At 28.1% G+C, this 14957-nt stretch overlaps 1 protein-coding gene across 7 annotated transcripts in view; it reads left to right on the top strand.

Moving 5' to 3' along the window:
- The window catches only part of LOC105203197 (protein sprint), a 228264-nt gene that overhangs the window by 92045 nt on the left and 121262 nt on the right, over nucleotides 1–14957 (top strand). For 4 of the 7 annotated variants that reach the window (XM_039454559.1, XM_039454553.1, XM_039454554.1 and 1 more), the window contains exon 2: nucleotides 7740–7977. The exons of 2 other annotated variants lie outside the window; for them this stretch is intronic. In XM_039454559.1, the coding sequence (XP_039310493.1) occupies nucleotides 7838–7977 (140 nt within the window). In that variant the 5' untranslated portion in view covers nucleotides 7740–7837. Of the gene's footprint in view, nucleotides 1–4878; nucleotides 6011–7739; nucleotides 7978–14957 lie in introns of those variants that run through there. One more of the 7 variants, XM_039454555.1, reaches the window with a different exon arrangement.

Here is a 14957-nt window from a genome sequence, read left to right as displayed (position 1 = left end):
AATAATTACTTTCCAAATTTAATTTTGCAAATATATCATTAACAATAAGATGATTCGCCATATTTTTATAGTTTTATCGAAATACTATTTCCAAATTAATTGAACAAATATTAATATTTTAAAAGGTCAATACTTTTACATCTATTATATTTGTATTTTTGTAAATGTACCTACTTAATTGTTGATAATAAATTTTATGCAAGATTTCGTCATATAATTTAATAAATGTTGTCCTATCCCCCTCGGGGAATATATAAAATAATAAGCAAATAAATCTTTCTGTCGAATTGTCACCAGAAAGAAGAATTTACTTACTTATTATTTTACATACCTTTAAATATTTGCATGGTATATATACATACATATTGCGGTTTTTATCATTCAAAGACATTCCATTCAACAATATATTCACATATGAAATAATTAAAACTTTGTATAACTGCATTTTATTACAATCCTATCAAATATCTTACTATTCATTTATACAAGTTTACATAAGGATTATTAATACAATGATTTACAAACTAATCACAAGCGTGTTAATGTTAGATGAGTTCTGCTGACATCGTTTCAGCAATTCTGGCTCTACTTCTTTGTTGCTTCTCGTTTTCTTAATGTTTTATTTTGAAGCACACAAGATTAGAAGAGACTCCGAACTTTTACTTCTCAAAGTTATAATTTATTGTTCCTCTTACAATAACGCATGAGTACAATGTAACAAGCAGGAAAAGTATCAAGAAGGGGAAAAGGCTCGCGCACTCAACAAATTATTAGACATAAAGCGAGATAAAATTATTGCCAATCAATAAAATCACAATGTTCAAACGCAGTCAAATAACGACAAATTGCATATTACAACAAAGCGAGATCACATAACGCTATGTCACATTATTCATTTTGTATTGCAACTTTTTAGAATATTAATATTTCAATGAATAATATAAGGTGGAGCTATTCTTTGGTTTTTCGAATTACAATTTATTTTAATTTTAGCAACCAATGTACAGTTAGCGGAACGTTTTGGACGTACTTGTCCTTCTTCAGCCGCAATAATTTACATTTCTTGGTTGTTAAGATTAAGATAAATTATAATTCAAAAAAGCAAAGACTAGCTTGTTCTCGGCCATATATTATTCATTGTTTATTGATACGAGCGTAAAAAAATTGATATTAATATTTCATTTTACACTAATGTTTTCCAACCAGCGATAATCTTGTAAACAATTTATTAAGTTTTATTTGATTTTAACAAACCGAAATAAAAATGTAAACTTACCTTGATTAGTAATTTAATAAGTTATAGTTTATTAAGTTAGTGAAGACGTGTCAGTGCTTTCACTGAAACTACTACCTCTAAAAGTCAACTTATAAAATTAAAAATATTGCAAACATTAAAATAACGTATACTTCTTTCTTTGCCATTATAAATTAAATCTAAACGTTTGATCATCGAAAATGTTCATTACAATAAAGATATAGCTATAACAGTTGTGACTTATTGTTAGAGTCAGTTTTGAAAATGAGTCAAAATAAGTGATGCTTTTTGCTGTCGAGTGTAATTATTATTACAAATTTTTTATAATAATAAATATAAAATATCCGATTGTTAAATTTTTTATATTTCTTGTATTTCTTATTATTATATTTTTGTTATATTTTTATAATCATAAAGGAAATATTTAAATTCATACGTATATCACTATTAACAGAGAGAGATTATTTTTATAAATTTTCCATATTTTACATATTTTTATAAAGCCAAGAAAACAGGTCAAAATAAATTTCCAGTTGTTTGTGTAAATTGAGAGAAAAAAACTTTAATATTTCAGGTCTTATGAGTAATTGTGTTTGCAATTTTACGATAAAAGTGCCGAAATAGGATTGCGATAAGATCAATCCAATTTTTGGAATCGCATGAAGGCACCGTTATAATCTTTGCGCGAATTCTTATCGCGTAATGTACACAGAAAGTTTTGAGTTGTTGTTATAAATACATAAGAATTAAACTTTGAGACAAAACAAAATGGTCAAATGTAATTAAATCTTTTCGGAATCTGCGATAATATTTGGGTATATATTGCTTCTGTTAACATCTTTTACTTAACATCCAAGATTAAATCAAACTAAGACAAATTAAAATGTTGTCATATTAAGATACTTAATTAGATTTATTTATACTCACACTTTTTTTACTCTATCATAGAATGACAGTATTTTTTACTAATTTATAATTTATTTGAATTCATCGTTCTAGAAAAAACAAGAAATTGAAGAGGGAATTGAAACAAATCAAATTTAAAGGATTTATTTTTAACCAACAAAATAAAGATTTGTTTAACTTAAGAATGTAAAATTTTATGTGTACAAGTATTAAGAAAAATTTAAAAATAAATTACAAAAATAGGAACACATGTGACTAAAAATTTGAAATTTACAAATAAAAATTATCGATGGACGATCAACATTTATTTATAGAGACACAATATTCATCAACATATTGAATATTAATATCTGCCAAATTAATAATATTATTGACGAAGTCAACACTTGTTGATGATTTTAGTAAAAGTTGTAGAAACATTTTTAACACAATTTCTACAATTTTGTTGATTTGAAGATAAGTTTTACGATTAGTCTATAAAAATATAAAGTAATTATCTTAATTACTGTAACTTTAAGCACATAATGGCAGTTGATATGTTTATTTTCTAATTTTTTGAATATATAAACACTTTTCATCACACTTTTTCAAATAAAAGCTTTTATGTACACAAAGCAAAAGCAACAAATATGAAAACTAATTAAATATTTAAATATAATTAAAGAAATATAAATACAAGGTATGAATTTATTATTGTCAATCTTGCCAATCGATATTCTAAATATTATCTTTTATTGTAGCATATTTTTAACATTGTCTCCCTATTTACTGTAATACATTTATTATGTTTATATGATAATTTTAGTTTCACATTAAACATTTTTAATACATAATATTCTTATACTTGTATAATGAAAGAAATAAATATATAAGATAATAAACCTATTATCAGTCAATGCTATTATCCTTCCAATTATTGCCGCTTATATTTAATATTGCTTCTTTATTTACGTATTGGCATATGCTACTTATATATTCAATATTACCACGTATACATTTATATGATAGTTTTAATTTAATCTTTAAACACATTAAATTCGGAAAATTACGTTTACATATTTTCCGATTTGGTTGACCTCACTCGACTTTGAAAAGTTATAATTTCAGTTCCAATCCATATTTTTCAAAAATTTTTTTTCAATGAAAGTTTAGAATCTCAGAAATGTAACTGCATAATTAGCATTACCGAAAAATAAATTATTGCAAAGTTATAAAGGAAAAATCATTAAGCGAAAATTACAAAATTGAAAAAAATTAGAAAATAAATACAAAGTTCAAGGCTCCTAACGAATAACAATTCAAATGAGACAAGAAGAGCTTCAGAGCCGTGCAGGGTGTTGTGCGCCGCAAACGATGTCCCTTCACTCGTTCTTCGAGAATACATTTCGAACTAAAACATTTTTTGTTAAGCACGTTTTAATGTGGTACGTTTGCGTAAGCTGATATCGCGGATATATTCGGTAAGATCTTAATTTATTGATTAATATTGCGTCAAGTTTGTGATATGATTTGCTATTTAATTGTTGCAATTTTATAGATTCAAACATTGTACTGAAGATGATTAATTATTAGATAGTCGAAACGTTTACTTTATTTATCTTGGTATTTATTTTGTATTGGCGCACAACACCCTGCACGGCTCTGAAGCTCTTCTTGTCTCATTTAAATTATTAAAAAATTGATCAAAGATACACTTTTTAAAAAAAATTATATTTTTGCAACAAAAACGTTTAAGGACTTTAAAATACAGCGTTTTAAAGCTAAAGAGTTATACTTTCAAAAAAATTATGTTATTGTTATTTCTATTGAAAAGTATAATTAGGTATTTAACAAGACGAATATGAGGTATTTTTGATTAACTCAAGTCTAAAATTGAAAACTGATGTGCTTCATGATAATTTCAGACTCCGCACAGAAGCCTCCTTTTCCACAGCACTATATTCTAACTTTAGACAGAGTAGCATATACGAGTTCCATACGCGAACAAACCTGTTCGAACGTGGTTTTTTTTTTTGTTTAAGATTACGCAGAAAATATTTATACTCATACACAATATGGATTTCATAGATCTTAACAAAACTTTGCTGCCGTGCTGTTTGTACTCTAGTTAACTAATATAATTGTTCAACTATGTCAATAGAAAGGTGAGATTTTAAATCTCTCCCTCCCCCCCCCTCTTTCCTATTCGGAATCTCTTATCTCATTCCATCTTTACAACACAGCAAGCAAAATTTCATATGGAGTCTCCCAGACGCTATAATGTATTTAAGGATTAAAATAAAACCATTTTTAGTACATAATGCTCTCACACTTTTTATTTCACTATTATAATTGATAAAAGTGGCAGTAATTGGGACAGTTGTCCATTGTCCTATACTAACAAAAATTATTTTGAAGTTTGGAATATCAGCTTAAAAATCGTAAATAGATAAAACAAAGTTTTCTCAATTACATGTCAATTAAGTTGACACAGCCGTTTCAGCACAACTAAATGCTTATATAAAAATTAATTGCAATTTTTTTACCAATTACCGATTTCTAAATGTCGGATACACATACGCATTCACGTGTGTACACGCACACAAATGCATGTACGTATGTACATACGCATGTACACCCATGGAATTTGATTCTGTCCATGGGAAAATTTTCCAAGCTAAGAAGTCGCTATCTTTCTACATACTTACAGTTTATGATTAACGTAACGACCAATAAAATCTAGTCGTTACATTAATCATAAACTGCGAGTATGTAGAAAGTGGTGACTTCTCAGTTTAGAAAATTTCCACAGAATCAAATTCCATGGGTGTACATACACGTTACATTTGTATACTGCACGCATCACGCATACCGTTTAAAAAAATGTAGTCATTTTCAAAAATGTAATCATTTTCAAAGACAAATAAGCACGTTGCATAGAGTATTTTTCGAGATTAAGATTGGCAATAATAAACCATGTTTTGTTGAACACCATGATGTTCGATACGTTTTGTACCAAGCACAATGATGGAGGCAAAAAATAATGATCACGTTAGCATCGAAAACATGAGGACTAGCTCTATAACGAAGGCCGCTTACAAACATAAAAAAAAGAGATTGTGGAAGGGAAGCGAGAAATGTGTGTTATTATCGATATCGCCTTGGTGAACAAAAAAAGAAAAAGGTTTCAGGAGCGCGTCCGTGGTAGATATTGGCCGCGGCGACCGAGGAATAAAAGAGAACATGATAGAAGTCGCCAGCCGGCCAGTACAAACGCGATACTCGGTCTCAGCTCTCTCCTCGGCGTTTAACTTCGATCATCTTTCTTCTTGGTTGTATAGCTCGATTCGTAGTTGCTATTATTGTATTTCAAGAAAATATTGGAACATTTTTGAACCGTGATAAGTACAAGCGATAAGTATCCTCTATCATTATTAACTATATTTAAGACGTAATTATAATGCATAATTATAATACAAAATGATTTTTTTTTTTGTTATAAATTATATTATATAAATGAAATGTCTTATGGGTAATAGCTGGATCTTAATGTTGATATTTATTGTATGATTTTATATGCTCTTTTAAGTTCACGAAACTGCTTACCGAATAAATATTTCTTAAAACACAGTTCTGCGTTACTACAATAAATAGTAATATTACTAAATGTAAAGTTAATTTAATGCTAAGAAGTAAATGCTAAAAAGCATCTAAATGTGAGAACTCTTTTCTTTTTAAAAAAACTAAAGAATTTGTACGAAAAATAGCACCTCAACAAGGGATCGAACCTGGAATCTCTCGACTTTTCGGGACGAATGTCTTAGCCAACTCGATCACTGAGACATGTGGTGATATTCTTCGCAACAACCGGTAATGAGTAGTAAAAACAGGCAAATTTTTTAATTCATTGATAGATCAATCGCATTATGCGCAGATGTAACTTTGCTTTGTGAAAGCCACATTTGCACATAATGCGACCGATATATTAATAAATAAAAAAATCTCGCTTAACGCTAAGAGGCGTGTAAATTAAATAGAGAATTTTGATCTAAATGTGAAAACACAATATATACGAAATTCCTTATCGATCATAGCTAGATCATAATGCTGATATTTACTGTGTAATTTTATATATCTTTTTAAGTTCACGAAACTGTGCGCCGAATAAATTTTTTGGTCTTAAAACAGTTCTAAATTTAACAAAAAATAGTAATACCACGTTGTACATTTATTATTAAATTAACTTTTAATTCAATGATTTTACTATTTCTTATTCAACATAGAATTGTGTTTTAAGACAAAAAAAATTATTCAGTGCGCAGTTTTATATGTACTTGAAAAGATATATACAATCACACAATAAATATCAACATAATATCTAACTCTGACCGACAAGGCATTTCGTTCATACTGTATTTTCACATTTCAGTCGAAGTTTTCTATTCACTTACATTATATATTATTTTCTCGAAGCTTTTAAATTAATACGAGAGTTACTATTTATGTATCCGGAACTGGCAACACTGGTGTTGCTAGGCGTCGTCTGACATATTCATCGCAAAGTTTGACATTTTTGACGGTATACATACTTAGAACATTTTATCATACGCTATTTATGTTGTTTACAGTGACTTGAAAATTTCATCTCAGTATCTGAAATAATAAACAAAAACAAATATTTATCATTGAAAATGGTATTGTTTTTCCAAATATTTCCGCAATGATCGATACACTTTTGCATACGTTTGAACCAATTTTTATAGCACTTTTGCATCAATTGACACGAGCTTTTTTTTAAGCAATTGTCAAATTATGCGGAATCCAACGCGAATAAATTTTTTTCATGGCTAAATGTTTATGTAAAATTTTGTGTATGCTTATCGTCATACTAATACCCAGAGATGCTTCAATCTCACAATATGTCACATGATGATCTTGCATTATTAGTTTGCGCACAGCGTTGATGTTTTCTGACACAACAATCAATTTTGGACGATTTTTAAAATCCATAAGCGAACGACGGCTACGATTGAATTCACTAAACCAGTGATATACATGGTTTTAGATGGTACTTCAAAATCGATGGTACACCAAAAATCGAAGTGAGTTGATTGATGCATTGTTTATGAGACAATCCACGTCAAAAGTCGTAGTAAATCATCGCACGAAAATTTTCACGAGTTAATTTCATTTTTTGACCGAGATAAAATTTTCAAGTTACTGTAAATAACACAAATGGCATCCGTATGACAAGTGTTCTAAGCATGTATACTGTCAAAAATATCAAACTTTGCGATGGATATGTCAGATGGTGCCTAACAACACCAGTGTTGCCAGTTCCAGATACATAAATAGTAACCTACGTATTAGAATATTATTTTATGTTTGGAAATTAAAAGTTGTGTTTAAGGGAATATCGCAAAAATTATTTTTATACTGTATTTATAATAAAATTATCTCGAAATTAGGTTATTACTTATTCATAATTAACGATACAATTTGCAACCGATATTTCACGCCTCAATTGTTCGTATCTCCACAGATTTATTTTCATCGATAAATAAAGCTCAATAATCGAATAAAAACCTTTTTTTTAAAGAACCGCATAAAGCTGAATCCCAATTGCATCGATGCTTTTGTAAAATGTTGATCGTCATTACTTAATCGTGAAAAATCCGTTCGTGAATTCGTGCCATAATGTTGCCACCGATCATCGACAACATTAACAACAGCGACATATTAACATTATACACGAATTCTGACAATGGCAACGACAGAGACGTGATGGCAACGCGAACAGTCAGCAGAGGCCGCTATGCAGAAATTGGTGTTAAAAGGTAAATTTTTTTTGTAAAAAAAAAGAAATTTAAAAGAAATATATTTCTCACGTTACACACGCAACAAAAATGAGATAAAATTGACGAGGAAAGTCTGCAAGTTAGGAAATGCAAATCAGACTTTAATAGTTTGAAAGAGGAAGGCTTCCTGAGTACGCACGTAAAATATTAGATGTAGACGACCAGTCATTCATACATTCAATCAATAATAATTAACAATAAACGATTTCAGCGTCTTTTATACGAGAAAATCAAATGTTTATAACGGTGCGTAGTGATACGGTCAGATGTCTACTTACCAAGATGCCAACTCGAATTCGAATCCAGAAACTATTGTTTTTACTTTTTCTATTTTTTTTAACAAAAGACAAAATATTTTTTTTACTGTATTTAAACATGAATAAAAGTCAATATATTTTTAAATTAAAAAATTTACTTCTTATAGTATTATGTTTTATTTCATAATAAAAATTTAGGGATGAAAATTATCATAAAAACAAGGAGAAACCAAAAACATTTTTGGTGCATTATATAAAAAAGGTAATTAAAAAAAAATATCTAAAAATTCTGAAACATTCTTGGAAGAGTATCAGATAAAATTTTGTAATAAACTATTTAAGCAGATTTTTTGCTGGTATTTTCTTCTTCTGATACATAAAGGACACTACAATCGTTTATTATTAATTATTAATTGCCTGGTTATCTATACCTAACGTTTTATGTGTGTATTTGAAGATTTTCTTCTACAAGCTGTTAAAATCTGATTAAAATTTGCATTTCCCAGCTCGCGGCTTCTTATAAATATTATTATATGTTGTCATAACTTAATTAAAATATATTTAAAATATGTTTATTCTATTTATTATTTTTATAATTTCTTCAACTCCTTGCAAAATAAAGTTTCATAAAAAAAATATAAAATAAAATTGAAAGTAATCTACAATATTAACAAGTATTTGCGCTTTCGAAACCATTTCTGTATTTATTTTCGAAAATTTTTTTGAGAAAAAATATAAAAGCCGTAAAATTTAAAAATTCACAATTACTTCTTTAAATGTTTTTAAAATTCCTTAAATATTTAGAGAAAAGGTATTTTTGGCAATCATTTACAAATTTGTTTGGACGTATCAAAAAAGTTCAATTTTATTCTTTTCTCATGGTTTAAACATGCAGAATTATTTAAAACAAAAAATTAAAAATATTTTTAATTTATCTATGTATATGTAGTTTTTGTCTGATTTATTATTTTTTAAATTTAAGTTAGAAAAGCAGAATGTTAAATATAAATTATTTTTTATCTTGAACCAGTACCCAAGTTATTTGAAACTGTTTATGTATACTCACACGCTCTCTCTCTCTCTCTCTCTCTCTCTCTAAAATTAAAAAATAATAATTATTTGTCCACTAGGTCCAAAGAAAGTAATGAAAAATCGCGATTTATTATTAATTACTGAAGTATTCACATGAATTTTTTCTAAGCTTTACGCTATTAAAATAAAATTAATTACCTATTTATGTTTTAAAAAAGATGAGTAGTAAATATAGAGAGAGAGTATGAGATTTTGGTACGCACAATATACAGGGTGTCTGAAAATTCCCGGATTCTTTAAATATTTGAATTGTTTTCTTAGTAAATATTTTTTAATTTATAAGATTTTGAAATGTATAACCAACTTTAGCATTACCTAAGGTATACCTCGCGGAAATCCGGCTAGTTATACATTTTATGTGTGCGTGCGCACGCCTTCGCGCGCCTGTGTGTGTGTGTGTGTGTGTGTGTGTGTGTGTACCCTGGGAAAAAAATATAGTGCCATCAACGAAACTATTTAGTTGAGACATTTTTTAACGTCAACTAAATATGTTGTTTTATATAACAAAAAATTTAGTTGCTTCCGCAAAATACATTTTTCTATTTTGTTCTGTGGACCTATTAATTTTGTTAGACTTCATGTACAAATCTAAGCATTTTATTATTAAATTATTTTTGACAATTATGTAATAACAAAACTTTGTTCTCCTATCAAATAAAATAATACTTAATGAGTGCAATTTTATTTTTTTGTAAAGAAATATATTGATTTTGTATAACAGAAAAAAAGGATAATGATTTAATCAAAATTGTTTTTTCTCCGTTAAATAATTTGGTAACATTTTACGCATGAAAGGACCTGTACAGCATCGCGTATGAATAGAAACGCTACAGTTCATTAGACGGTTGAAAAACAAGCGACAGCTTTACTTGCGGTTCGACGTGACGCAAGTTTCATATAACCTATAAACGATATTATTAATTCGTAAAGTAGTTATATCGTATGTGGTGAAGTCATTTCATATATAGTAACAATAATATCCTCATAAGTATGTGTCTGTAAATGTTTGCATATGTAATAATTGAAGATCTCTCTCTAAGAGATTCCAGCCAGAAATGATAATAAAATCGATGTCAATTCAACGTCGAAATCATTAAATCGACATTGAATTGACATCAATTCCATCAACAATTTTAGTTGAAAAGAAATATAAAATTTGTTCGGCTTTCGGATTTGTACCGCGACTTTCATAGATTTCCCACAAAGCATACTTTGTTTGAGAACTTTCGCATGGACAATATGTATGGAATGTCATGTAATATTTATTATTTCCGTGATGTTTCGTGAACACTCCTGCTACGCGCATTTTGGATCCTTTTTAAAGCATCATTTTCTCTTTATCACTTAGAAGAGAAGACGCTAATGTAGCAACCATTTTTATTTTATTAAATAACTTTGCTCAAAATAATAAAATATTTATTACTTAAGATTTATAAAAATATGATGCATTGCATAATCAATGGAAGAAAAAAAGTGGCAATAATATAACTAATACAAAAATAATTTTTTAAAAATTGAATAAAAAAAAAAACACAGTATATTGTTACAATATTATATATTTTTAATGTTCCATCATTTAGAATTTTCCTGATTAAAAATTTCCCTGCGTTTAGACTTTAGAGATATTATGAGAAATGAAAGAGAAAAGGGTAATATGGCATCTATTTTCATTTTATTGAATAACTTTGTTTATAATTAATATTTTCTATTGAAATTTGAATGATTACATTTGTTAAAGTGTGGTTTAACAGAATTCCATGTTATTTTTTAAATTTTGTATAACTCGAAATGTGTACTGCCGAATAAACAATTAAATAACAAAAAAACACTTGAGTGTATGTACCTTCGTGTGATAATACATTCAAGTTTAAGAATAATGAGCAGGTATGTATAATTAAAGGTTAAAAGTGTATCTTGAAAACGTTTTAGAAGTGTTCAAAAGTAAAAATGCCTTATATTAATTGTCAGTTATTATGTATTGGCATATTAGCATCACTAAAAGCGGGCTACTAAACGAATAACTCCATTCCATAAGCAATTGTTAGAATATGTCACTTAATAATGGAGATAATAGGGGCACCCATATTGTTGATAGTAACCATAATATCCTCTTCCCTCTATTTCTGTCCTAAAATTAATATGAATTGTTATACATAAAATATTCATAAACTTTATAATTATTACATTTATAATATTCCCAATAATTTTTAATATTGAAGTAAATAATGATTATTTTTTATATAATATTTATATAATATTTATATAATATTATCAGGAATGGACACATGTATAACCATTTTTATTAATATTTCAGGAATGTTATTTAATATTAAATAATATTGTAGCACTTATTGGAATTAATTATTATATATTTGGCGTTTGTCTTTTTAATTGAAGCAAGTCAACATTTACCTTTATTTTATAGCTTTTGTGGTTATATTGTAGCTTCTTCTAAAAATTTATTTTAAAAAATTTTATGATTTTGTAACAAAAATATTATGGCTAGTATTTATAATCGAATCTTATTTCAAGGTCGCCTTGAGTAACGTCTTAAGATGCTAATATGGCTCTGTGATAGATTAATAATAATATTTGAGATCATCTTGAATATAAGAATTGATTATATACGTCGGCCTACATGTTTTTTAAACAAAACCAAATTTTTTTTTTTTAATTTATTTTTGTGACCTATATTACTACTCACATTCTTCTCCAATTCATTATGTAGTATCGTCACATTTTTATAAATTCGAAATAATTAATATTTCATCATTTTAAATCCAGAATTTAAGGAACAACTCTTTGAATTATTAAGTTTTAATATAAAATATTATTTATTAATAAAGTGTTTTAGAATAGAACGTAAATGGATGCCCATAATATTACCTTCTGCTTTATAATAATATGATGATCTATTCGAAATAAAAAATCTATTATGAAATTATTAGCTTAATTCAACCTTAGTTTAATTTTTTTTTAAATTTTTGTCCGTGTTTGAAAAATCTTGTTTTACCTTAAAGATTTTTAAAGATACAAAACGGACTCCTCTCGCAAAAACAAGAGAGAAAAAGAAATAATGAGGCTCGTCCGGAGTCTATTCGTGGGATCGTAAGCGGATTATGGCTAAAGCGGCTTACATAAGAATTAACCGAAGGGCTTTCTCTCGCGCTCGGCCACTTTGCTATCATATTTCATATTAACTACTGATTAAAATCGATTTCCTCGCACCAATGACACGCGAAATTCCCAGTTTGCTTCTTTTATTATTGATCTTGGAGCATGCAATAGACTTTTATTAAATTCGATTACATGATTTACTTTCTCTATTATCTTTACACAAATTACAGAATATTATAAATATAGTAATTGAGTATACTTTCCAGCTAGAATAAGGATAGAAAGCGTAGAAATCATGTAATCCGAACGCCTCCTGTCTGTGTGTATGTGTATGCGTGTCGCATGCGCGTGCGTACGTGTGTGCGCGTGGATGTACGCGTGCACATGTGCGTATGCATGTGCGTGTAAATTTTAATTTAATTTAAATTTTAATTAAACAAATATTTTTGCTTTTGGATTTTAAAAATTGATTATTGCCTTTTTTAGTGTTTTTTTATATTTTTAAATAGTTTGGATCAAAAGAGAGGGAGAGAGAAGATTAAAGATAAGGGATTTACAAAAAGTTTATTACAAAACATATTTTTAAACTTTTAATTATAGAAAAAAGTATTATAAAATGCATACATTTACACGTAATCTTGTTGTCGATACTATAAATCTATAAATCATAGCTTATAAATAAAGCCCAGTCTAAATTAAACGAGCGTATTGTCTTGAATCTTAATTTAATAACGGTTTGTTTACACAGTTTGACAGGACGTTTTGACCTAATTTGGTCCTCCTCAGTCATCTATAATCTATTACATAAATAATGATTCTACTTCAACTACAAATTCCTCATTAATATGACACTGAGACATTCGCAAAATAATACGTTTGTATCTTTTGATTGAACTATAGATTTGAATTATCATTTAGTTAAATTATAAAATGTTAAGTTAGTCAAGTTTTAGTTGGTACGTTCTTGATCCAAGTTTGGATACATTGTAAGTATTTAACAGAATTTGGCAGGTATATATTTTGTATCATTAATTGATATATGTGAAAATAATTTTATTACTTAGGTAAATTAATGTGTTGACTATGCTAAAGGTGGGATGATTCTGAAAGCAATTCAAATATAGGAGATTTTCACAATTAAACGAAGAACCACCAACTGAAACTCGACTAACTCGACATTTTATAATTTCATTTAATGATAATTCAAATCTACATTACAATCGAAGAATACGAAAAGATTATTTTACTAATGTCTTAGTGGCGTATTAATTACAAATTTGTAGTTAAACGTAGTGTCATTATTTATGTCAGAGCTCGGCAAAAAATGCACATTTCGGAATTTTCTGTTTGCAACTTTTTTCTTAACTCTACTTCTTCCCACGCAATCCAAATGTTTAAACTGCGTGCAGATTGATAAAGTAAGAGGAATAACGCTAGCTGATTATTAACCGAAATGTTCATTTTGCCGAGCTCTGATTTATGTAATAGATTACACAGCTGAATAGGACTAATTATAAGTTTGGTCGAAACGTCCTGTCACAGTATACAGGGTGTTCCTAAACCCACGATAAATATTGTAATGACAGATTCTTTGAAAGATTTTAAGACGAAAATTCTAATACCAAAATGTCGAGGCTATAATAATTTTTAAATGGGAACAGTTTAAAGATTACGAATGACAGAGCTAGAATTTTGCGCGTTCAGGGATGGCAATGTTTTTCCCTGGGAATGCCTTTTACAATAATGAAATTATTGTAAAAATACACAATGAGAGTTTTATTAAGAATCTAATTTTGTTTATCTATAATAAATTTAATATAAAATTGGATAAATATTTGTACATAATAATTATGTCGATGTTGATGTGTCAAATATCAAAATTGTCAAAATGTCAATCATCGTTTATTTGGTTCATACGATAAAAGTCTTTATGTAAGATTGGCCTATAAAGACATTCTTTTATTATTACTAGAGTAGAGATTAATGTAGGTAGAATAATGCACATATCGATTACATTAACCTGCGAAAATAGACATTTTTTCTGCGGATATAATGAGACTAATTGTAAGTGATTTATTAATAAAACTCTCATTGCGTATTTTTATAATTTCATTATTGTACAAGGCACAAGGAGTTTTGGTTCAAGGAAGTACATTGTCATCCCTGAGCGTGCGAAATTCTAGTCCTCTAGTCCTCGTAATCTTTAAACTGTTCCTATTTGAAAATTATTATAGCCTCGACATTTTAGTATTAGAATTTTTGTCTTAAAATCTTCCAAAGAATCTGTCATTAAAATACGAGGAGGGATCGTCCTAAACCTAATTATCCTAGGTTTAGGAACAACACTGTATAAACCTGTATAAACAAACTGTTATTAAATTAAAATTTAAGGATATTAGCTTGTTTAATCTGGGTTTCTACGAAATTTATTACTTTGTAAACACGAGCAACAATTATTACTAATTACTATCAATCTATTCCAAGCAGAATAAA

The sequence above is a fragment of the Solenopsis invicta genome, chromosome 10 (assembly GCF_016802725.1).
Source record: "Solenopsis invicta isolate M01_SB chromosome 10, UNIL_Sinv_3.0, whole genome shotgun sequence".
NCBI lineage: Eukaryota > Metazoa > Arthropoda > Insecta > Hymenoptera > Formicidae > Solenopsis > Solenopsis invicta.
The sequence above is the reverse complement of the archived record's forward strand: the minus strand, read 5'-3'. Positions and strand labels throughout refer to the sequence as shown.